This window comes from Athene cunicularia (genome assembly GCF_003259725.1).
Source record: "Athene cunicularia isolate RWA chromosome 3 unlocalized genomic scaffold, athCun1 chr3_part1, whole genome shotgun sequence".
NCBI classification, from domain to species: domain Eukaryota; kingdom Metazoa; phylum Chordata; class Aves; order Strigiformes; family Strigidae; genus Athene; species Athene cunicularia.
This window is the reverse complement of record NW_020799097.1, coordinates 35,765,057-35,791,407: the sequence shown is the minus strand read 5'-3', so window position 1 is coordinate 35,791,407 and position 26,351 is coordinate 35,765,057. Positions and strand designations below refer to the sequence as shown.

At 37.4% G+C, this 26,351-nt stretch overlaps 1 protein-coding gene across 4 annotated transcripts in view; it reads left to right on the top strand.

Annotated features, from left to right (window-relative positions):
- PHIP (pleckstrin homology domain interacting protein) overlaps nt 1-17,644 on the top strand; it is a 106,373-nt gene extending 88,729 nt beyond the window's left edge. For 3 of the 4 annotated variants that reach the window (XM_026845215.1, XM_026845213.1, XM_026845216.1), the window contains 9 exons: nt 1,624-1,749; nt 3,589-3,661; nt 4,056-4,106; nt 4,397-4,546; nt 6,134-6,286; nt 8,070-8,233; nt 8,712-8,992; nt 9,342-9,503; nt 11,323-17,644. In XM_026845215.1, the coding sequence (XP_026701016.1) occupies nt 1,624-1,749; nt 3,589-3,661; nt 4,056-4,106; nt 4,397-4,546; nt 6,134-6,286; nt 8,070-8,233; nt 8,712-8,992; nt 9,342-9,503; nt 11,323-11,966 (1,804 nt within the window). In that variant the 3' untranslated portion in view covers nt 11,967-17,644. The remainder of the gene's footprint in view (nt 1-1,623; nt 1,750-3,588; nt 3,662-4,055; nt 4,107-4,396; nt 4,547-6,133; nt 6,287-8,069; nt 8,234-8,711; nt 8,993-9,341; nt 9,504-11,322) is intronic. The other variant, XM_026845212.1, reaches the window with a different exon arrangement.
- Nucleotides 17,645-26,351: the final 8,707 nt, after the last annotated feature.

The following is a 26,351-nucleotide window of genomic DNA, read 5'->3' as shown; positions in this document are numbered from 1 at the left end:
ACCTTAGAAATATGTCATGGTTTTGTCCTAATGTGCTTTAGAAAAAAGAAGTCCTGCATTATCATTTAAAAAGCTACACAGAAAATAGTTTCTTAAAATATTGTCCTTGAAATTCTAAGTTGTTGGACAGCAACAAAAATCAGTTTTAACTTTTTGACACTACTTTGACATTATCCTAAACTGTGGTTGCAATTGCTGTATTTTTTTGCAGTAAATACTATCTATGTAGGGTTATGGTCCTTCAAATGACTTCTGTTTCCTTTGGTTCTTGGGATATTTTTGGTTTGAAAATCAGTGTCCCTGTAATGCTTGTTTTGATTAAACATGGACAGCATTTTGTTTTGGGCCAAATTTAAAAAATAATTTGTAGTACTTCGTGTGCTACCTGAAGATTGAATTCTAAATTAAAATTTCTTTTTTGCTTTTAAAAAAACACCAGTTTTTATTCATTGTAATGTGATAATGCATATTTATTGTGTGATATAAAGTAATCCAACTTTCACTTCTCTAGTGTACTGCTTTGACTTTTTGCTGGATTTTGTTTCTCTTGTCAAAAGACTAAGCAGTTAGTTTTGGTAATCAGCATACCTTCTTCAGTAAATCTGGGGGTTTTTTAGCTTGTTGTATTGCCATGGCCTGGTTAGGTAATATGCAACCACCTTGGGTTGTGCTTTCCAGTGAAATTTTTTTCTTTACCTTCTGCAGCAAGGATTGTTTTGATCACTTGTGATTTTGGTAGCTTTTTGTGAGGCTTACCTTAAAAAATTGTTTTTCTCTTCTGAACCAGGAGACTTAGCATGCCTGTAGGTTTCTCAAAAATGCAAAACAAAACAAAAAATATCACCTTCTCAGTCACTGCTGGCATTGCATAGAACTGAATTCGGGACCCATAGACATGATTAAATTGCATCTAAACATGCTACACTAAACATGCTAAATGAACCCCCGCTTCACTCCACAAAACACTTGTGCAGCATTCATCATGTTTTGCCAGTATGAAAATAGAAGATTGCGTATATTTACAACTTCTGTGCTGTCACACTTTTTATTTGAAATAGTATGTACTTTCTTTTTTTTTTTTCATTCTATCTTTTTTTATATTTGGATTTTTTTTTTCAGGTTTTGCTTTTGTGCATCATTTTTTATAATGTGTCTATTCTGTAGTTAGGTCATTAAATCAGAGCTATGTGAGGAAATGTCAGAAAAATTTATACTTTTAATCATTTTAATTACTATTTTGTTAATTCTCAGCTGTGACTTAAGGGCTGATACAGGGTGGGTTATGTATGTCATCAAGGAATAATAAAAGCTGAAGTATCACAGCTGAATTTTCCCAAGGATTCTCGCATGTGTATTCTCAAAGCTATTTGTATAAATCGACACAGGACATAACATGAGAGCAGGAAGCCTGAGGAAGCTGCCTTCTGCTGGTCACATAGGGTAACATCTTGAAGCGTGTGTGTTTTCTGATTTAATGTAAAAATACAATTAATGGGATAATACATTGGAAGAAGGTTTGTAAGGCTTTTTCTCCTGTTTCATATACATTGCTAGACATGAAGTATGTCTTTTTTTCCCCCCCCTCCCCCCCATTCTCCTCCCCCTCCCTCCTGTCCCATACAGGCGCCTTTCTTCATTAATGTGGGAAGTCCGGTACATAGAACATAATACTCGCACATTTAATGAACCTGGAAGTCCTATTGTCAAATCTGCCAAATTTGTCACAGATCTCCTGTTACACTTCATAAAGTGAGTTGCTTAGTAGGTCTGTTGTTATTCCCATCTCTTACCAAGATATTTAGCCTTTTCAGATGTGAATTTTAAAGTGAAATAGTTCTGCATCTTGAATAACCCAGTTGTTTGCTGTTGAGGCAGAAAAAAATAAAGCTTATCTTGACAGAGTACGTAAGTTGGCAAAACAGAACAAAGTCTTATAATACATTGGCGTGGCATTTTATTTCAAGAGACTTTCAGCTAATTACTAAAAATGGGTCTCAGTATCTTCAGGAGTGATAGATACATTTATAGGTAAGTTAGGAGTTCTAATTTTGAGTTTGAATACTGCCTATGTTAACATAATTGTGGGCATTTAACTCTAAAGTCTTTACATTTATAATGTGATGGAAGATAGTAAATGCAAAATAAAAATTAGAGGCTTTGTAGTCAATAGAAATAGTTGTCTTTCAAACATTCTTTACTATTGCCTGTAGAAAAACTGAGAAATGTTTCAGATTTCTCAGCTGACACATCTGCAGACCTAAAGTTTGTACGAAGAGCTTACCCAGTGTGTCCACTGCTTGTTTTGCTTGTACATAGTGAATGCTGCTGTTCCCACCTTGTAGAAATGGCAAGATACTTCATTAGTTTAACAAAAATCATGGCATGGTTATTGATTTAGTTTCTCAGTGTTAAACTGAATCTTGTTCTTTTTTATTACATGTGTTCTTAAAAACATTAGAAATGTATTATGTATTTGGAAATCTAGGACTTTGATTCCATGCATAAATCTTTCATATCTTCAGAGCCTGTGATTTCTGATATTGACTGGAGAGTAAAAAATACTTAAGTGCTTCAGATGTTAAAATTTTTTGTGAAATACACCTTTAGGAACAGATACGTATCTAAAGGGCTTCTCTGTTACTAATTTTTTTCTTTAACAACTTTATCCTAAATGGTTTTTCCTAATTAAGCAGCTCAGGGTTTTTCAGAGCATGTGTTTTTAATTGGCTTAGCTAAATTAGTGCAACACATGGATATTCTTATTTAAGAATGGCCTATAGCTTATCTATTAATATATTCATTTAACTGAACTAGCAATGTATATAAAGCCCAGACTTTTTTTTTTTTATGGTTCTAATTTTAGGGTAGAAGGCCTCAATCGTGGAAGGCAAACCCTGTGGTTCTAATGAGAGTGAAATATCTAGATGCATCTGAGAATCTAAGGCTTAGTCTTTAAGTTACTGAAATATTTTTAAAAGTAGAAAATGGCGGGGGGGGGAGAGTTTACTCCTTTTTTTTCTGGTGGCTTGCATTGCTACATAGGAGAACACCTTTGGGCTTTCTTTTGTGTAGAAGTTTGCTATGTTATACAAGAATTGAAAATTGGTGTTTGTTTTGCTAATTTAATTATGCAGGTTTATACAATAAGAGTTAGTCCTTACACAAATATAGCATTTCAAATGTCTTACACAGTGGGGTGCTAATATATTACATTGCACTTTTGTACACTAAATCCGCTGTAGTGTTTCTTAGAAAGCTGTCTGGCCCCAAAGCCGTTTATGTACTATAGTATTAGATTCTTCTAATGCTAATAAATTCATAGTAAAGGATGACAATTTTAAATTTTAAAACATTGACTGTGTTCAGTAGTCTATATCTTACAGAGTGTGGATAATATTTTATACCTTCTTGAGCAGAAGAGTAGCTTTTCTTATCACTGCAGTCCTCTTAGCATTCATATAGCACTAAACACTTTATTGTTTCATTTGGGAATGGCTTCATATTACATTTTCCTTATCCTAGGCAGAATTCAGTTGATTCCATAGGTGAAGATGGAAAATAAATGTTAGTATATATTTCTTTTTACAGAGACCAGAGTTGCTATGACATAATTCCATTATACAATGCCATGAAGAAGAAGGTGTTGTCTGACTCCGATGAGGTAAGTGGTTGTGCCTTAGATGTTAGCATTGATAGACTGGAGAAATGGGACCACTGTTTTATCTCCTGCTCAACACAAAAGTACTGATTTCAATCACTGTAAGGGAGTGGGATATACTTCTGTAAATTAAGTGTTTCTTTTTGTCAGCTGAGAAACTGGGTAAAAATCCAGCCTCCTTTCCTCGTTTAGTGCAGAGAGTCTTTACTGGAGAATTTAGATGGTGCTTAGACTTCTGAGAGGTTCTCAAAACTGACAGTCAAATGAAATGTTTTCCAGAGGGACAGGGATAGAACTGTAAGGAGTCAAATTACAAATGAAGTATAAAAGGACTCATCTACTCATATATGCTTATATTTTTTTAACCTTTTTATGCGACTCATTATCTTGCTCAAAGGAAGAAGAGAAAGACACAAATGTGCCAGGAACTTCCACTAGAAAAAGAAAGGTAATTTTTTTTAAAAAAAAATGTTTTATAGTGTTACAAATAATTACAAATGCATTTGTAAACCAAAAAAAGTAAAATAGAAAATGTTTTTTTTACCATGTGATGTCAGCTTTTGGGAAGTTTTGAACTTCAAGTGATGTGTTCTGAGCTGTTTGGTGTAAAAGCATTTCTGTCTCTGCTGCTGCATGTTATTAATTCATTAATTAGAATCCTGCAGGGTACTTCTTCCATTAGATTTTGTAAAAACACCTAGTTTATTTAATATGTACCAGCCAATAATGTCATTTCAGGATCATCAGCCAAAGCGGCGGCTGCGTAATAGAGCTCAGTCATATGACATTCAATCATGGAAGAAGCAATGCCAGGAGCTGCTGAATCTCATTTTTCAGTGCGAAGACTCTGAACCATTTCGACAACCAGTGGATCTCCTTGAATACCCAGTGAGTATTTTAGAACAGGAAGGCTGCTTATCATCCAGTTGTTAGGTTTGAGGTTTTTTTTGACTGTGACCATTTCTCCAACTCTTTTAATTGAAAATTCGGGCAATTGTCTTCTAAAAGCAATTGTCTTCTAAAAGCAATTTCAAAAGAAACTGTACTTCTCTGCTCTCTTAAATACTTAAGTTGTAAAATGTTTTATATTCAGGGACACCTATGTTGTTAAGTAAACTACAGCTTTTGCAGTTAAGATGCATCTTCCCAAGTGAAAAATGGTCATATATGAAGTGCATGTGTTTGGTTGTTGCATGTGACAGATGTTGTCATGAATCATTTTTTGTTTTCATCTTAGAAGTATAAAAGCTAAAAGTCCTTTTCATACGGTCATCTGGGCTTGATGCAGAAAAAGTACCCACTGAAGAACTGTAGTGAACCATTAACTATAGTAACAATGTCTTCCCTAAATTTTGCTTTCTGTTTGGGTGATTACAGTGGAGTTCTGATAGCCATGAGCAGCCATTTGTAACTACAGAATATTTTAACACAAAAGTCTTGTTGCCTTGGACCTCTTTTAGCCTTTTAAGTAACAAAGGTTTTTGCATGCTTTTCTTCTAGCATATCTTGTTTTTCTTTAAAAAAATCACTCTAAGGTGATAAACTTGAGGGGAATTAATCATCTCAATCAGAGAAAAGAAATGCTTTTCTTTCAGAAGTCACTAGTAGATCTGTCTTGACACTTCTGCAGCCATTGAGCACCTAATTTTTAAAGTAACATAAACCTTATGCTGTGGTCAACTGCAAGTGGCCCTTTGTGTTCGAGATCCTCAAATGAGCTGATAGAGAGCACCTTGCTAGGCTTGGGCATGAAATGCTCTCCTACCTGGTGTCACAAACCTGTTTAACGTTCAGAAGCAGTCATACAGGTTCTGTTTGCTCTGGTGGATTAAGTCAACTTTTTGGTTAATTTTGGTATTTAAGCTTTTTGTCGTATTGGATATTCCTCTGTTTCTTCCATATCCTAGGGAAAAAGTTCTGTGGTTGGCTTGAGTAGGGTCCTATTTAAGCCTGTGGGGTTTTCATTATTTTAATACTACTTTCCTAAATTGTCAGATCTCCATTTGGGAAACTGCTTAGGTTTCAGCAGGGATGTGCTAAGCCTCTGATCAGGTTCAAATATTCAAACTTCATTAAAGCTAATAAGTAAAAACAGTATTAGGCCTAGTACCAAGTTTGAGCTGTTAAGCCACCCAGAAAGCGTACACTCACACTTTCATATTATGGTTATCTTGATGACAGTGTGTCAGTAATACAACCCTTAGGACACAAAATTTTGAGCATTGTATTTCAGTAAATCTGTTTACAAAATGAATTAAGTCTTGTATCAATTAACTTCTAACCTTGATCCTGTCAAATATGTCTGAAGTTACATTGTGTGAGTAGAAAGGAGCAAAATGTCTTTAGCAGTCTTTAATACCTATTAAAAGAGAACATTTGGTTTAAACAGGTTTATCAAATGCACCCTAATGAAAATGATGCATTAAGACTTGGAAAAAATAATTTATAATATATCGCGTTGCTATTTCTGAACAGGACTATAGAGATATTATTGACACTCCTATGGATTTTGCTACTGTTAGAGAAACACTGGAAGCTGGTAACTATGAGTCACCGATGGAATTATGTAAAGATGTGAGACTTATTTTCAGCAATTCCAAGGCTTATACACCAAGTAAAAGATCAAGGGTAAATCTTCTTTTGTTTGAAAGAATACTTACAACTGAAAAATTAAAGACAGAAAAACAGAGAGACAATGTAATTGATTACTTCAAAAACAAGTTTAATTATTTCGGATCTTCAAACATTAATATTTCTGAGAAGGTGGCATAGCTTTGTATTTTAAAGGAAAGGAATGTATGCTGTTTAAATGCCTGAAGTTCTGATGTTCTGCAGGTGTGTTTCAAAAGTAAATATTTGAAAGTAGATCTGAAGAGAGAGCCACACTGAAGGAAAGATCTGTAGAAACATGATATATTCTCTCAAATTGACTTGTAGGTGCAGTATCTGTTAGTGAAAACTGTAAATGTATATGTAGGCATGTTCAAGCCTTCTGCATAGCTTTTCTTCTACTAATATTCATTGTGTTTGACTAGAATTACTAGCTTTTACGTTTGGCTGTTATAAATAGCAAATTAATCATCAGGACTTACTATCTTAAAATGCAGGGACAAATTCCTTACTATGTGATGAGCAGGAAGGACTGATTGGTGATTGATCTCTCTTCAGTCAGTAATAGACAATCCTGCTCACTTGTCTCTTGTCGTTCAGTTGCACCAAAGGGCAGGGCTTTTGGGGCAGGTCTGAATCTTTTTGTGGTTTTTGTTTATCTTCTTGATCTCAAACCAAGATACAAAAATGCTTGACATACATGGTTCCACATATTCTGACATTTTCATATTTTTTCATGTTTCTTCCAAACAGACTGGTACAGTAGGAAACTTGTAGGTTTTTTATTTTACTCAGAAGTGGAAGGTTTTGTCAAGAATTTTAATATTCCAGAACCTGTGTACTTTCAGTACATATGTATGCAGCACATAGTTGTTGGAAGGTGATGCATTCAGTTAATTTTTTAGCATGTTTACATCGCTGATTCTTACTTGAAGAGTAAACCGAAACCTGTCAGCTTTTTTTTTTCCTTGGCACATTAGATGTACATGTTTATATATTTTTTTACATATTTTCTTACGAAATTTCTTCGTATGTCTCCAGTAATATATGCAGAATCTGTCACACTGTTTAGTCTGGCCCTCAGATATTTCATCTGGTGTGTCATTAGGTAGGCAACTGTTTAATATTGTCTTTGTGTTTCATATTCTAAGAAGGTGCTAGGTCCCCTCTTAAAGTACCTAGACAGTTCATGTCTATGGTTTTTGTTTCCAGAATTAATAGCAACTGTGCTCAAATAATTGGTTGTCATCTACACCTAGTTTGATTGGGTCTTTCTGTAAATCATCTGAGTCTAGAAAATAAACAAGCAAACAAAACAGATATGAAGAAAAATGTGCATCTACATAATTCTAGTACATCTGTTGTACCTGTTGCAGCCAACTCACTGTAGTATCAATTAATCCATAAGAGGAATACACTGATGTTCAAATATAGGATATGAGGATACAACTTAATACAGAAGGAAATTAGGTTTTTGACCCTAGGTATGATACAGTAAAATTCCATTAAGGATTTCTTTGTGGTTTGTGCTGAAGCTAGAAAGGGATGCATTCTGGAAAGGTGTTTTTTCTAATTTCTCCTCTTCTGTGTGATCTTCAGTTGTAATACACTTTTTAAAAACATGAAAATAGTTAAAGCAGACTTATGTTGATTAGTGTAAATTTGTTGAGACGGACTGTAAATTTGCTTAAAACATTTTCATATTAATCCGTTTTAACTTTCTAGCTATTGTTCAGTGATAAGTAAAATGATGCTTTGGAAAAGTATACAACTTGCTTATTTACTGGCTTTTCTTTTTTAGATCTACAGCATGAGTTTGCGCCTTTCTGCTTTCTTTGAAGAACACATAAGTTCTATTTTATCGGATTATAAATCTGCCCTGCGCTTTCATAAAAGAAATACAATAAAGAAACGAAGGAAAAAAAGAAGTAGAAGTAGCTCAGTTTCCAGTAGTGTTGCATCCAGGTACATTAATTCCTTTACAGTATTCGTTACATGCTCCGCAAATTTGACATACCTAAAAGTAGAACTTAGTGTGGTTTTTTTTTCTTAATAATTCCTTTACTATTCCCTATATTGCAGAATGATAGCTTTGACATGCAAGTCCCTATGATGTGGAAGAGTTTTAAACTTTACTTAGAGCTATCCTAGTGTAAGTGCTTAAAATTCAAATAACTGCTAAACATGTACAGTAAAACAGCATCGTTAGGATAGTGATGGCATCATGCTTCGTCATATAACTATAGCATCTCTTGTAAAGATTCACTTTTCAGAGGCTCACAACTACATGAATTTCCACAGTAAATGTCATATTTTTAACATACCTCATACAGAGATGATTGTTTTACTCCCACAATCTCAGACACTAGCATATAATTTTATATATTCCTGTAAAATAAAAAAGTGGCCATCCACTTTTATTCAATTGTTACTCTTTTTGCAGCCCTGAAAGGAAGAGGAGATTAATAAAACCTCAGCTGAAGGCAGAAACTTCTGCCACATCTTCATCTTCTGCACCTGCACGGTCAACAGCACTGAGACATGCTCCACCTCAGATGAATGGAAAAGCATCTGAAGCCTCTTCCCTTGTGCGGACTAGAAGCAATAGGGGGATAACAGATGTGACTGTTACAGAGCAACCATCTACTTCTTCAGCAGCAAAGCCTTTAACAATAAAGCCTTTAATTACAAAGCCTAATACTACTGCAGGGTCAGGAAAGTCAGGCAAGTTGGTTTTTTGATTTTTTTTTTTTTTTTTTTTTTTAAATATATATAAGCTGTGAATGTTTTTAGACATAAAACTTGCTTTTTTGGAAATCTAATGTATTTTTCTCAGATAAGAGTTCTGTTTTCAAGCTGCTGGACCTTTGAGGTTCTCAGAGGAAAACTGAACAAGTTAGGCTATGTTGTTTTTATCCAGGAAGCTTTCTCATTTCTAGATCACTAATTCAAATTGTTTGTAGTAGAGCATGACTTCCTTTTAGCCAGATAAGATTGAATATAAACTGTATTATGTAATTAACTACTTGGTATAAACTACTTGATTAATACTTTTTTCTTTTTGTCCTTCTAGTACTGGAGAATTCAACCAAACATTCCAAGAACCAGAATATTTTATCAATCCCTAGTCAATCTGATTACAGTCATAACACTAGGAATAACTCTACAAGAGAAAATCCTGAGAAAGAAAAGCAAATCAAACGCAAAGTGAAATCTTCCACAGTTAATCAACAAGGTATGGAGTTTCTTTGGAACTTTTGCCCCTCAGTTACTGATGTTGTGGCTGTAGTGTTGTACTGAAGTTGTGATAATCTGAGGGTGGGGAAATTAGTATGCATTATGAATTAGCAGAATAGGGAAGTCTGATGGAACAACTGAGTCACAGTTAGTTTCCTTTTGATAAATTAGCACTGTTTTTACTATTGTTTAACACCATTTCTGTGGGTTTTTAACTGTTAACATATCAAAATTGGCTTAGATAACACATCTGTACCTTCATTTAAATTATTACAAGAGTCATGTTATGAGTTCTCAGATTCCGAAGCAGACTTGTCTAGGGTCACATTTAAAACCTTGTGGTTTTACCTACTAAAACGTATGTGGGTTCTGTTTGGGTCAGGAACACTGTCATGACATTCTCCGCAAGCATAAAGATCAGAGCATGCGAGCAGCAACTTCATTCTTTCTTTTTTTTTGCCACAACAGAATAGAACTATGCAGTGTTTACTGCTTCTGTTTAGTATATTTGTATGGATTGATCTGACCTAGTTTCATGTAATCTTCTGACTGAACTTGCTTGGTCTTTTGATGTCTGGATACCTTAAAGCTTCTGTGGAGACCAAAGACTAACCCTAGTCATAAAAGTTTTCCTGCTCATGAAGGAGCTTTGAACTGTTACGAAGCTCCTGTGAAGCAGCTAGACCCACTAAGCCTCTTTTCTCTGAAGATTGAGAAACAATGAACTCCACTTCAGGCCCCACCTAATTAATCTGGTTACTTCTTGTAGTCCTCCTCTCCCTGAGGGATTATCTGTTGGTTCTTACTCTTCCATGCTTCTGAAAAAGCAGCTTGTGGTCTGCTAAGTTAAATATCTGTCCATTTCTTGCAAGCTTTTTCACACAGGCCTCAGCTGTTGCCACGTTGCATGGCTGAATATGCACACATTATACGATGGGATGTTTGGTCATGTCAGAGGTATCTTAATGTTGAGGTGACCATGTGTCTTCTGCAAGTTTGCTCACGTGACAGCGGAGGCTTGTGCTTTTAGTGAAAGATGAGGCACATTTGAACACAGCAGTAGCTGTGCGTGGATGTTCCATCAAAGGACTAAATGAACAGTCATGCTGGCTACAAGTCTGTTCCTGGTTAGGCAAGGGCTGTGGTATCAGAACACCTCCGTAAGAGGTCCTGTGTTGTGCTCCACTGAGGAAGTGGAGTACCACTCACCTAAGAGAATCATAGCCCATAAAAGTCTCCAAGCAAATACTTTCTGTCATGTATCTATAAATATGAGAAATCTGTGCAAACTGCATCATTTTTGTTGTTGTTGTTAGTCTCCCATGTTTTACCCTCTTCCTTGCTGGTTGAAGTAACCCTGGTCTCATGAACTGGCTATAAAGGATGCTACCTCAGGCTGAAAAAGCTCCATTTCTTCAGAGATGACCTGCTGTGAAGCATTCCCAATCCTTGTAGCAGTGCTTCTTGAGCAGCTTTTTGCTGTTGCAGATACCAAGGAGGAGGTTTTGTCCACTGCTGTTGTATCAACCAAGAAAAACACTTGGGCCGTTCCCTTTTTTACCTTTCTTCTTTTCTTTCTTTCCTTTTTGCTTTTCTTTTCATTTTTTTTTCTTTTTTTTTTTTTTTTTCTTCAAGCTACCCAATTAGAAGTTAGTTCTCATTGCATACTGGCATGAAACTCCTTGAGCTCTAATTTGGGTTTCTTAGATTTTGACAGATTGACAATTACTGTGAGTCCATTCAGATATTTTAGTAAGAGTTTTATTAAGGTAGTGTGAAAATGAGTGTAAACACAAAGTACTCTAATTTCTTTACAGCAGACTGCAAGAATAATGCGTTGGCATCAGGAAGCATTCAGGTAAATGGCCATGGAGGACAGCCCTCGAAACCTCCAGTTAAAAGAGGTCCCGGACGGAAGCCGAAGGTGGAGACTAATAACAGTAGCTGTGAAGTGGTGCACAAGAAAAGAGGCAGAAAACCAAAAAAGCTACAAATTGTTGAACAGCAAAAGGTTGCAGAGCAGAATACAATCCAGACCACAAGGGATATACCAGAAGAAGCCTCTGCTTCTACTGCATGCAATTCTCTTTCTGAAAATAATATGAAGGAAGACTTGTTACATAAAAAAGGCCGTGGGGGTAGAAAGCCAAAAAGGAAGATAAAGACCCATCAGCCAGGCTCGGACCTCTTAGTTCCTGCAAATGTTAAAATGCAAACCAGAAGCAGGAGGAAAAAGATAGATGAGCCTATGGAGGAGGGGTCTGAAGAGCTTAAAGATTCTGAACCTCACATGAGAACTAGAAACCAGGGTAGGAGGACAGCCTTTTACAATGAAGATGACTCTGAGGAAGAGCAAAGGCAGCTATTATTTGAAGACACCTCCTTAACTTTTGGAACATCTAGCAGAGGCAGAGTCCGAAAGTTGACTGAAAAAGCAAAAGCTAACTTAATTGGTTGGTAATTTTTACCAAGGGTTTTACTTCAGAATGCTATGAAGCAGGTACAGTTAAGGAACAGCAGAACAGACTTCTGCTTCCCTGCTGCTATTATGGGTTAGAAGACTATGTTCTGATTTGGGGAGAAAAATTTAGCAAAAAATAAACTGAAAGAACATTCTTTGAAATAAATATATATTTTAAACTTTTGCTATTTATTGCCCTCCAAATAGGTTATGCATTTCAACATTCATTTTGTCCACAGTTGACAATAATTGAAGCAATTTCTGACTGACGTACAGAGTTGAGAACTACTCTGCTTGAGTAGTGCGTAGTATATCTACACAATTAAAAAAAGGTGATAGAACTTTTAATGCCACAAACTGAAAACAAAAGTCTATTTTTGACCAAGCAAGGTACACTTTGATTGTAAAGTCACGTCGCCTAGTAAGGCAGATTTTGGCAAAAAGTGGCGGTAAATTCACTTACATTTCTATTAAATACAAAAATACCAAACTTTGCTAATCTGATAATGCTTAATTTCAGTTGTGATGGAATGTTCAACTGCAAAAGAAGCCTAGCACAGGCTGTTGGTTTATCTGAGTTCTGCCAAACATAGCAAAAATGTAATCACAAATATTTATATATATCCACATTGGAAAAAGTTTGACTAATGTCTAATTTTTCAGACCTTGATTCTTGTATCAATCACTAAATCTCTGTTTATTGTGCCAAAGACTGAGAATCAGTGCAGTGGAAAGCCTTTTTTTCTTTTTGAGTGTCAGTACAGCATACCATTTGCAGTGATAAAAGCTGTGTATTGTTTTAAATAGTAAGTTGTTAACATTGTTCTGAAATGTATCCTTTTTGGTACTTTTGGTAGAGACTAATGCACTGGTGGGGTCCTTTGACAGAGATGTTTTAGATGAAATGTATAATTGGTTAAAGGATTCAAGGAAATTACAGGACAGGTATGGAATTATGTTTACTTTCTGATCCAGATTGATTGTTGTTTCTACAACTTTAGACATGCTTAAGAGGCTAAAATGACCTACAAAGAAGAGTGTGTGTGTGTGTGTGTGTGTATATATTAATATATACATAAACACATACATATAAAATATTACCCAGGTATAAATTTTTTTCAGGATTTTTTAGATAGCACTAGAATTGAAAATAAATTTTAAAATGTCATACTTTATAGTTTAATTTTAAGGGGAAGATTGGTTATTTTCAATTATTAAGGTTAAAAGGCCAAATCACTTTTTATGCAATCATGTTTTATACAGTGGTCTCATTGCACATTGTGTTTTTCTGCACTTTTTATGGTATATCACGCTGACATAAGTCAATATACACCCTAAAGAAAAATTCCATTTAATGATTGTGCCTTGTATTCTATTATTTCTTGCATCCTTAGTAAAATTAAGTTGTCTATTGTAAATGATAACTATATGACTTAGGGGAATGTATTGTTATATGTACTGCTCTGGAAAAGAAAAGCAGTTATTTATTTGTTTATGGTACATTTAGTTATTTTATACCTTTACAAACAAACTTTAATACCATTTTCTATCACTTAAAAAAAGTATTGTCCAGTTTTAAGGAAAAAAAAATTACAGAAGTAGTCATATTTTCTGAGATCTGGTATGGTACAAAAATGTAACCAAAATTTTCTGGTTATACATTATTTTGGAAGTTCAGGTAGTGTGGAAGACTTTTTTTTTGTGTGTGTGTGACCCTGATTAGTTGAAAAAATAAACCCGAAATGAAACCTCAATTCTGTACACCCTTACATAATAATAATTTTTTTTTTTCCAAACACTATCTGCAATATCTGGAGGGGAGGGCATACAGAATTAAGACCTTAAATTTGCACAGATTCTGTATATGTATTTGAAGCCTGATTCCTCACTATTTATTTTCTGTTACAGAAAAAAAAAAGTAAATGTTGGAACAAAGAACATTAGTATCTGGCACCAAGAGGAACAGATATATGGTACTGTGGATAGCAAATTAGTATCCACCGTACCTAGTTTTATGTAGTTCATTACGCATTTTGCTACAGAAAATGGCTAAAATATTTTCCAGATCCTCTTTGAATTGTTACAGAAGAATTTGGGGAGCAGGAATTAATTTGCATTTCATTTGTTAGTATATTTATTTTTTTCTAACAAGTATTTCTTTATCGTTCAATTAAAATGGAATCTAAACATTTGGTAAGATAACAAGCTATGGTTGTACAGTTGCAATACAGCTTCACAAGTCAAAGCTAATTGATTCTACTTGTTTATTTTGTCAAATCTCACTGATGAAGGCAATCATTTGAAAATGTGTAATTTCCTGATGTTATCTGCATTGTAATATATGAAATAGATTATATCTAAAATTCAATTTCTGTATTTACTCCATTTGTAATAATGTTTTATATGGCATGTTTATGTATATATTTATATATGGAAAATACCTTGTATGTAAGTTTCGGAGACTGAAATAATATGCGTTCCCTTAACAGTAGGTAGAAAATTGTACTACTTAATTTTATGAGAATAGAAGGCCTTACCTGCAGAACATGGGTACTTCTTCCCACACAGTAATATCGGTGACTTTAACCACTAAATTTTTAATTCGTATTAGACACATTAATGTTTTTCCTTTTAAAATAAATTGTGGGTAATTTGTGTCAAATTTTTTAAATAGAAGCAACACTATAAAGAATTATTAGAAATCAATACCAGATTTATTTTAAGGTTATATTTTTATAATTTAATTTCACTAGGCTGCAGGCTTCATTTATAAGACTTTAGTCACCATCAGACTGCATTTTTATTGGGGAAAAATGTTTTATTTGAGGTTGTTTTGACATACTGTATCAGCACAGAACAAGAGCTTTTGATTACAAAGTCTTTTAAGTTTTTTAATGTGAGCAATAAGCTATTGGTCAGTGCTCTGAAATAATTTAAGAACTATAGTTATATGCATGTTTTATGATGTCATGTCAAGTACCTAACAACTGGTTCAGAAAATGGGAGTATCAGAATCTCATGTGCTTGTTTCACATTTGCATTGTAAATAACATAGGTTCATAGTCATATACACGCAAACAGTTTTACAGACCTGGCAGCAATTAATACAGTTTTATTCATCAAATTCATTTATATTTGACATGGAAATGAGGATACTGTTCTGGTATTTTACTCTTTACTGGGAAACGTTAAAATTGGTATTTACTGCTGAGTGGTATCTTAATAACAGTGTGTTCTCTGACTACCAGTGAGGAAATAACTTCTGTTTCTGTGCTACCAGTGTGCTCTAAATGTTTAACAGAAATCACTGTACCTGTGCCTACATACTTAACAACTCTTTAGCCATTTTGTTTCTGTTGTTTGTGTGTTCTCTGGGAACTGAACTTAAATTTTACCACTATAGTGTTCATTATTGTCAATATTGAACTAGAGCTCTTTGTCATTCGACAATAACCAGTGGTACAACTTTACAGAAAAATGTCTTCCTTCAGTGATTAGACTGCTGTGATATAGATTTACATATGTTTATTTGTACAGTGTCCAGTTTGTACATGTGATCAGTTTGTTGGTAGACTTGTAAGATTGAGTTGGTTGAGTTAAATATTACTATGGCTTAATATTTGTAAAACTATTAATTGATAAAGGACCCTGATGCAGCACGTAGGATATATTAATAGCTATAAAAAAATAAATTGTAGTGTAGAGACTACTTATTCACTGTATTGCTGTACAAATATTTTTAAGTACCAATTTTCATTCTGTGCTAGAGGCTTTTGTCTTACCAAAAAAGACTACACACAACATAAAAAAATAGTCTGTCCATTCAGTAACTTCAGGCTTGTTACACCACATTGTTAAATCTTTTGCTCACATTTGTTGGATCAAGGACTACAAGTAAATGCTTTAGCGTGTAATTTGAATTTAGGCACATGTTAAATGGTTGACTGATTTTAAAAAAGCAATAGGCTTAACTGGATGGGACCCTTTCACCCTGTACTTACATAGTAGGTGGGAGGTTAGAGGTTTTTAAGCTCACTTTTCATCAACATTTGCATTTAATTTGAAGCATGCGAATCTTGCTGAGGTAATTTTAACATAGTGCTAGTCAATCAAGATACAGCCATGCTACAATAATTACACTGTGGTCTGAGTCCTTACCTTACTCTAAAATGGTATATTTTGTGCACAGTAGTTTTTCAGGGGGGTTGGGGTTTTTTTCTGAGAGAGAGTTGATTGTTTAACAAGAATTTAGATAAAACTATGCCAGTGCTGTGATACCGAAGGTAGAGGGCTTTAAAACCTCACCTAGCAACGGCAAAAGCTTATTTTCTGTTTACTACCTAATGAAGACAAATTAACTGTAAAATTACTATATATTTTCTTTTATCCCTGAAGTTCTTGTAACAGGTTGGTTTCCAAGGGGACCTAGATAGTCAACTGATAAAAGGGCTGTTAGTTTTCTGCTGTAAATTATTGTATATACATGCTTGTCCTTATGCAGAGGAAAGTGTATTAAATTTCATAAAATTGACCAAGGCTTGACTGTATTTCCAATAACAAATCTGGTATTGACAGCTTATGTAGTTTCTTGATTTTGAATTGGGAATATACCTTGTACACTTTCTACTATGTTTGGGGGAAATAACAGGTAGCGTTTGAACTAGAGCTGACCTCTAGATGCTCTTGCATTTGTGCTAATTTTAATGTGGGAATTTGCCATGTCATTTTTACAGTGTATTAGAGAAGGAAACATGTCAGGAAAACTAGATTAAAAGACATCTTAAACTGTGGGGTTTTTTTCTTCCCCCCAAGGTTATAACAGCCTCAAGGCACTCTAGAAAGAAACCTTATATGCTGCAATAAAATAAGGGTGAATAAATTAGCTTTTAGGAGGTAGGTAGTGAGACAAGTAGTCATTTGGATCCTTTTTAATGCAGATAAATACATCAGGAAATTCACTTCAAATCATACAAACAATACATTTTAGGGGAGGGAAGGTAGTACTATACTATGAATTTGTACCCTGAAAGAACAAAGAATGAGGTCATACAAATTAGGAGTAGGAAGAAATACGAGTACCTATCATGTACACATGCCTGTGTATTTTGTGCTTACAACCACGTGTGTTGGGTTTGCTAATGCATTGAGACCGTACAGAAGTTACATTTTTGGACCATACTAAAACTGCAGAAGTGTGGCAGACAACTGGATAATGATCTTGTGTGAATTAAATTCTGTCATAATGTTTAAATATGTATAGAATGGAGCTCAACTTCATGGAAATGACCTAGAAAGGGTAATTTTGAAACTGACACATTTTCAGATTAAAAATTACACTTATTTTGTACAGAATTATGTAAAACACAAATCTGTTGTATGTAATGAGTAACAGTTTTGAAAACTATAATTCTTTAGCTTTATCAAGGTTTTTTTTTTCTTCCAGAAATATGGATTATGTTATAACCTGAAGTATCTCACCAGGATAACAGTGCCCTTTCTTTTTGTACATATGGATTGGAAATTTCTTTACTGTTATGTGGACACTTTCTATGTTAGTTTTGATGCATAATACTTTGAATCCTTTTATACAAACTAGAATGTATGTGTAAGAATTACTGTCACTGCAATGTAGTAACTACAAACTTATTTTTAAATAAATAGAAAACATGTTTTTCTAAGCTGTCCAACAGTGTGTGTTTCTATCTAGTGATTTACTGTGTTAACAGGACAGTTGCTTATGTGTTCTTCAAAAGAGCCTCAAGTCAGCTTGTTTTGATTCCTCATGGTGGAATATGGTACAGTGGCATATATAGGATGGCGTAGTGTATTATGTGGGAACAGACAAAATTACAACCAAAGCATACTCTGACAGCGATCAAAGTTTGCTATTTTGTAGGGTTTTTCACTAAAACCTGCAGTTCTGGAGGCAATATAAAGGCACTGGCATCTGGCACTGAAAACACCGTATTGCCAGTGTTAGCTCCTTGCATGTGTAGCAGGGTGCCCCTCATCCTCCAGGGAGCCATCCTTGTTCAGGTGACAGCTGTTTGTACCAGAGCTACATCCAGTCTGTGTGGAAATCTGCTCCCCAACAACTCTAGGAGAACCTAAAACCAACTAAGCAGAGAGAAATCCTCCACCTCCCTCCATGTAGAGTACTGGTCTCCAGTCTAGCTGCCTGGAATGGGCGATGCACAGAAAAGTCAATATAGGATGTGTTTTGTGGGTTTGTTTATATCTACATGTTTCTGCTCAATAGATGCAAGATAAAAGAAAGGTATTTGGTATTTCAACTACTGCACCATGTGGAATCTTTAATTTCACGTGTTGTTTTATCAGATGATCTTTTCCTCCTTATGTACCTTACTTTAAATCACAAGGAAGCGATGGAAGAAACCCTCTCACCTCACAGATGCAGGTACGTGTTGCTGCTGAGCAACAGGGTCGGGGAACAGTCATAGCAGAATGAGCTGAGTTCCCTGTATCTTTACAGACATGTCCATCATGGAGTCTGGCAAAAGCAAGACTTGTTTTAGTATATGAGGAAAAAAAAATCTCTGCTGTCTCAAGTATCTGCATGAGTTGTAGTAGTTGGCATGTACTGCTTGGAGAATAATTTTAGAATGCTGAAAATGCAACACACTTCCTTATGTGTTTCTGTTAAGTACTGGAGGTGGAAGTTCTGTTATATATGCATCTTCAGTATTACAGTAATGGTGGTGTGTTCTTCCAAAAACAAGCCACCCCATGCCCAAGCTTTTAGTTTTGTTACGGTGAATAGTCCTACGCAGTTCATGATTTTTTTAAAATTTGTTTTGAAAAGATCTTCTGTGTAACTTTGTACAGAATCCTTAAAATACAGTGGCATCCCAGTTCTCATGTGACGGGTGGTTTTTTGAAACCTGCTGTGGTTATTTTACTTTACTAAGACTTTGCTTAGGATTAACAGATGCTGTGAAATGTTGGTATCTGACAGCTAGATGCTGACTGTGCCAACAGTAATGCTTCATTACCTTCTTAATACCATTTGCTCCTGTTAGATCATCATCAATGCTCATTAAATAAAGGAAGTTATGTATGATCATTGAAGGTGACCATTTTGTTTTGAAATTGAAAAGTTCTTGTATCAAAACCTGTGTTTTCCTGCTCTAGCAGTCAATATGAGCTTCACAAAAGAGTGCCTTTGTCATTTTTCCTGAAGACAAATGAGCAAATAATAATGACTTTAAAAATTAATCAATGTTTCTATTTGAAGCACATGTGAAAATAAAGCAAGTGCCAGAGAACTAAAACCAGCAAGCAGTGAAGGAGGTAACTGGAATTTAAATAGCATGTAACTAAGTATTTTTTTATTATACAAAATTAGCATGCAAAATACAATTTTAATGGGTTTTACTAGCATGGACAGGAAACTCAAAGCCCAAAGTGAAGGTTTGTTTTTCTAGGTCAGAGAAATCTTGTGTTGGATATCCTCACAACAGGGCTAACTTTTTTACAAGAGTGTAGTGAGGACTTGTGTATCCTCTCTCACAGATTTGAAATCTGTGTGCGCTGAAGGGAGGGCAGGGTAGAGAATGCTGCTTCTAATCTGGTAACAGCCATACAAACTTCCTTAATACTTCCTTCATGCTTCCTTTTCTTGTCTCAGAAATGGGGAGGTTTTACCTAAACTTGGTCCTATCTGCCTCTCATTTTGCTTTAGTTTATAGGCACATCAGTGAGAAAACAAGAAAGGAGAAATGAGCAGAGGCAGGTAATCATTCAGCATCAAATTTCTGCACAGGCATGTTTGTGAAGATACTGAGCTCAAACCAAAGTTAGAATTCAAAGGCTGGATGGCCTTATCTGTTGTGATTTGTCTCAGGTCTCCATATTTGACTTTGAACAAGGATATTCAAAATAATAAAGACTGTAACTTAAAATGCAAAGCTAGTTAGAATACAACTAAAACACTAGAAAGAATTATTTTATTTATATTCTGCAGTAGAGAAATCTGGTGGGGTTATTTTTCTAATATTTGAGCTCCCTATTCAAAATTTGAATCCCTGTTGTTATTATTAAGGATAGTGGTGTAAGCTTCCGTGAACTGCTAAGAAAGGGAATATAGCTGTCAAAACATTCACCAAGGTTTTATGCTGAGGACATGTACAGAACAAAATTACTTAAAACAGACAAACTCTTTAATGATCATGCCAGCATCTTTCAATACACGGCATATTTTTACTCAACTAGAATCTCAACATGAAGAGCTGGGTGTATGTGCACTCTCTACCACTGCTGTCTCTCACTGGTATCAGTTAATCTGAATGTACAGGTACTGTTAAAGTTATAAGGGAGCTAAGAAGTTAAATTATTTAAGAAAAATATTAGAAAATTCATATTTGTCTTAAGAAATGCAGATCATCTCAAATTGTCTTGTGGGCAGGGTTGTGGTTTGGTGGGGGTTTTTTTGTTTTGTTTTTTTTTCTTGCATGCTGGCCTTACTAAGTTGTCATTTTCCCTTGGCTTTGGAAATACTCCAAGAAAATACTTCAGTCAGTGGCACTGTCTCTAGCTTTTTTACATAACTTACATTGTTATAAAACTTCTTGCGAGCTTTGGACCTTATTTTTGCAGTTGTCTTGGTGCCCTTGACTCCCTGTTAAGTCTCCTCTCTCCTCTTTTAGGGGACTGTTATTGTTGGGGAAGACTCATGGAAGAAATGCAGTTCACTAAGAAACAGTTCCCTTATCCAGCTTTCACAGACCTGTTGAGAATTCCAGTTTCCTTCTGTGCATGTGATTTGATACTGTTGGGTTTATTGAGAACTCTGTCTCCACGAAAGAGATTGTTCTGAATTTTTACAGGACAGAAAACAGTTTTCATTGTTTTCTACAGCTTGGTAATTGTAGTTGTTTCACAGCTCTGTGAAAATATGCCTGTCTTATCAAGTAAGAGAAATTCACTTCTTTTGTATGTCTGGAAGTTCTTGCTTCTGCTTGGAGAAAGTGAATGCTTGAAATCATGAGAATTTTACACATGCAAGAAAATGTATGCAACTATTTAAAAAATAGTTGCCTAAACTTGGGATCTTCCCCCAACTCAGAGCACCCCAGATGGATTGTAGCTCTTCAGATCTAACAAGTGCTGTTCCTCAGGGGTCGGTACTGGGACCAGCACTGTTTAACTTCTTTGCTGGAGACACGGACAGTGGGATTGAGTGCGCCCTCACTCAGCAAGTTCGCCGACAACACCAAGCTGTGTGGTGCAGTTGACACGCTGGAGGGAAGGGATGTCATCCAGAAGGACCTGGACAGGCTGGAGAGGTGGGTCTGTGCAAACCTCATAAAGTTCACCAAGGCCAAGTGCAAGGTCCTGCACATGGGTCGGGGCAATCCCAAGCACAAATACAGGCTGGGCAATGAGTGGGTTGAGAGCAGCCCTGAGAGAAGGACTTGGGGGTGTTAGTGAATGGAAAACTGACTATGACCCAGCAAAGTCCACTCGCAGCCCAGAAAGCCAACTGTATCCTGGGCTGCATCAAGAGAAGTGTGCCAGCAGGTCAAAGGAAGGGATTTTCCCCCTCTGCTCTGCTCTCATGAGACCCCACTTGCAATGCTGTGCAGCTCTGGGGCCCCCAACATAAGAAGGACATGGACCTGCTTGAGCGGGTCCAGACGAGGCCATGAAGATGATCAGGGCACTGGAGCATCTCCCCTATGAGGACAGGCTGAGAGAGTTGGGTTGTTCAGCCTGGAGAAGAGAAGGCTCCAGAGAGACCTTACAGCAGCCTTCCAGTACTTAAAGGGGGCCTGCAGGAAAGATGAGGAGGGACTCTATCAGGAAGTGGAGTGATAGGACGAGGGGTAATGGTTTTAAACTGAAAGAGGGTAGTCTTAATTTAGATGTAAGGAAGAAATTCTTCACTGTGAGGGTGGTGAGGCACTGGAACACATTGCCCAGAGCACTGGTGGCTGCCCCCTTCCTGGCAGTGTTCAAGGCCAGGCTGGATGGGGCTTTGAGCAACCTGATCTAGTGGAAGTTGTCACTGTCCATGGCAGGGGATTGGAACTAGATGATTTTTGGGGTCCCTTCCAACCTAAACCATTCTGTGAGTCTATGATTCTGTGTGTCATTCTTCCCCAGCGGTTTGAAACATCCAAAACCCATCTGCTTTCTGAGCATTTGGTCTGAGGTTCACTTTACACATCAGGAAAACTTCTCAGATTTTTTCCTCTGGTATTTTAATAAATCAAAACCTTTAGGAACTAAAAGTCCTTTAAGGAATTTTACTTCCTTAGATCATGGTACAGCTGTGTTCAGCTGGTCCCATCCAAGTCCAGGGCTATGGGAACCAAAATGTCAGTAGGCAATGGGGCACAATCATTTTAAAAATAATTTCTGATGCCCCTGACACAGCCTGCTTTGGCTGAGACTCAAGCTGCTCTCCCTTTTAGGGCCCTTACCGCCTTGCTTTTGTGGTTTTCTATGGAAGACTGAGAGCTCAGTTTGAGTCTGCTCAAGCCAGAAGCAGCAATGACCACTGATGCCTTCCTCTCCTTGCAGGGGGTGTGCTGTGTGTGCCTCCATTTTGGAGGAGAGAAGAGTCTTAACTACAAAATGTCCTGCACTGGTATGTGCTTTTGTAAGTAAATATATCTGGTTAAACTTGTGCGAAATTCAGCTACACAGAAATTTAAACTTTTTCATGGACATCGTGATAGTGAAAACCCTGGCCTTGAAAAACATCCAGCATTTATCTTCAGGACAGTCTAATGCAGACTGTACTGTGGAGGCTTCTCTACCTTGAATTTGTAAGAAAGAGCATGCCCATGAAAAATGAGACATTTAATATTTAACCACTGCAGCCCTCTGAGGTGTTTGAGTTAACAGTGACGGAGATGGTGCTCAAGGCTTCTTTTAAATGTTTTGTGTTGGCTTCTTGGGGATGAAACAGAGTGGTTTGGAAAGAGATCTCTCCTCTCCCAAACAGCTGCACCAACTACAGCGTTGCAGCTGGGCTGCCGCTTTGCCTGTGCTTGTTCTGCCTGGAGCTCTTGCATGCCTGGCTGCACAGTGGCCCAGCTGTGGTACGAAAGTCGGAGAGCAGTCCTGCTGTGGTAACCACTGCTTGGTGAGGTTACAGGTGATCCTGTGCAGAATCCTAGTGTAATCAGACCATGAAGATCCTTTTAGTCAGACCAGTACCTAAGGCCTCACACTTTTCCAGGGAATGAGGAGTAGCTTGCCCTCTTCTCTGGCCACCTCTGAGTCACGACAGAGCACGTCAAGTTGGTTTCTGTCTGGCTCTTGTACCACAAACCTCTGCTTAAGCACATAGGGAGCAACCTGCTTCATAACAGAAGCATCTTGCAAATCTGATTTACTTTGCATTTCTGGAAGATAGCTTAATGTCCCTGAGGTGGGATCAGGTATTTATGTAGTTCCTGAGGTTTTGCCTAAGGGAGCCTGTCCCTCTGTTTACTGAAGCCTGGGCTGGTAAGATGCACACACAGCCATGGCAGCCCAAAGAATCTCTTCTCTTTGGGGTGGGCTTTATGGGACAAATAAGAAACTGTTGTTGACCACAAGGCATCTAGAAAGGTTCCTTACTTCGCATACTTTAGGCTGAGAGAGATCCAGCTCCAGTCTGAAAGCTCTCTGGTGCTGACACTCATTTTTCTAACTGGTCACAACTCATACCCACTCAGGCACCACAGAAATCAAGGTGTCTCATTGTGGCTTAAAGTTATAGCTGAGTTTTAAATCGGAGCTAACAGTTTTTGAGATGAAAACCTTAGAACTGAGGAACAAATTTTCATCTTGAGCTTGATAAATGACTATGTGGTGACCACATTACAGCATTTGACTGCATTTCAGAACAGTCGCAGGTGGAAGGTTGCAGACACTTCAGACAGCCCCTGTCTGCTACCAGGACAAAGAAGGGAGAATGACAGATATAGGGACAGGGCTGGCTTAAGAAAAGATGAAGAGCAAGTGCATCAGGCTTGTGCCTCATGTTACTGTAATGACTATCTAATAAACTGCCAACAGCTTGGGACACAGCTGAGGTCTGTTTTTTTTTTTTTTTTTTTTTTTTTTTTTTTGTCAGGCCCACTAGCCCAAACCTTCTGGCACATGTAATTTTCATTCTACTAATGGAAAGAGCAGCCTTAAGCCTCTGCTCCTTTATCACCTGTCTTCTATCTTGTGACAGGTGCAAACTACATGAAGTGATACTGAAGGGAGGCTCTCAAGGTGAGACAGCAGCCAAGCCTAATGGCTTATCTCCTGTTGCAACCACAGCTCTGCCTATCCACTCCAACTTAGCTTCTCTATGTGCAGCAGCTGGAGCATTTTCAGGCAACTATTCTACTGGGGCTAAGCCTGTGTGGAATATGTACTTTATCTTGGAACTTGATCTTCCATCAGAAAAGCTTTAACTTTCAACGAAAACTGGTTTTCTGCTCAATCAGTATCATCCTTACATCTGTAAAACTTGGCCAGCAATTACAACCGTGAACTGCAGTCAGCAGAGAAGTGAGACCAAAGGGATGGTAAACGCAGTACTGGCTTGGCTTCTGGTGCCTCTAAAATGGTAAGGCTGGATCTGTTGTCATGGAGTCACAAGTTTGAGGGGTTGGTTTGGGTTTGGTGAGTTTTTTTAGTTGATTGTCTTCGATTATAGAAAATTATTTTCATTTTGTTTTCCTCACTCTTTCTACTTTCTGTGTAAAAGAACTGTGCAAAACAGCATCTGCTCTTACAACAGTACAGGATATGTTTTGTTCCTGTGTTGTGGGGAAAAAAATAAAAAAGGAAGAAAATGTTTACTGATTTTATAAAAGGTACTTATTTATTCCAGGACAATAAAAAGGTTGACTTAGCAATGTTAACATGAAATCATACCATTGCAAATAACAGACTTGATGCTGGGAGAGGAAAAAACCTAGTTCGGCATCTCTTCACCAATTTATGTATCACTCACAATAAAGTGTGTAGATTTAGATTGCTTTCTAACCACCTGACACCCCACTGATGCTCTCCAGTCACAGCTGGTTTTTCACCAGAAGCCAATAAAACATAATTTAGCCCATTACATGAGATGATGTACCTGTTCCTTAAAAGTATGTAAGCATATATATATATTTAGTGGAATACAGTCACAGTGGCACTGTGGAAGCCTTGTTCCTTTGCTGCTGGACAGACCCTCACCGCCCAGAAGATGACTTCAGAGAACTCTAACCTGAGCCAAGGAGACATGCAAAAGATGGTAAATATTCCTTTTTGAGGAACTTCCTCATCAACTTGCTGATAACTTGAATATTTTTCATGTCATGAATGTATGGAGAGACTTTCCCACTGCACAGATAACCTTTCTACCTCTGGGTAGGAATATGCTGTCTTGCAGGAAATTGTCTATATTCAAGGTTGAGGGACAAATCACCTCAACCTCTCTGTCACTTCTTCCTCGAAGAGTTGTCACCTTCAAATCTAGCTAGCACATTTAAATGCTAGAAACATTATTCACAGCAGTCTGAGCACCAAGAATCCATGTGGAGAAAGGCTTTCCGGACACCAAGTGTGCTTTTCTGTCCCTGTTTTTCTTAATTCCTATTATTCAAAATTGTTTTGCTGTTTGATGCTGACTGAGCTGGAAGGAAAGTGGGGTTCTTAGAAGAAATACATTCTTTCAATTTTTCCTATTTCCATCAAGTGGCAACACAAGTAATGGAGAAGGGAAAGCAGCAGTTCTAGTAGAGCCCAAGGCGGGCTCTACTTGAGAGCCTGCACATGCACTATCAAAACCACCACCCAGGAGACCTTTGTTTCAGCAATGCCTTCAGCCACCTGTGACAAAAGCAGGCCCACGCACCACGGCCGAGCGCTCTCTGAAACACCAGCAGGGTCATCAGAGGCACGCTGTGAGGCTGGGTTAAAAGTTTCGGTTAAAACGTGACGCCCTTTGCGTCAACCTCCCACCAGAGAACTTCCTCCTGGCTTCTGTTCATAGCAGGTTAAAGGTGCTGCCCACCTTCACAGAAATTACTTAGGGGAGTTGCAAATACCACTTAAAATTAACCTGCGAAAAGAAATAAACATTTTTTTTTTCTTTAAACATGGTAAGGGTATAAAGTCCCCCCAGGTGTTTTGTTTTACTGTGTTTTGAGAATGAGAAATCTGGATAGGAACCGCTCCGGGAGCCTTTCCATGCAAGGGGAAGACGACTGCCAGTCTGGGGGCAGGCGGACGGCCCCCGGGGCTCAGCGCTCGCCACTCCGGGCTCCTTTCAGGCGTTAAACCCTGCTCTCCGGGAAGGGCCCGCGGCGGCCGCGCTCCCCTCCGCCGCACAAGATGTCCGCCGGCCGCCCCGCGCCCCCCGGGCGGCTCCGCCCCTCCGCGGCC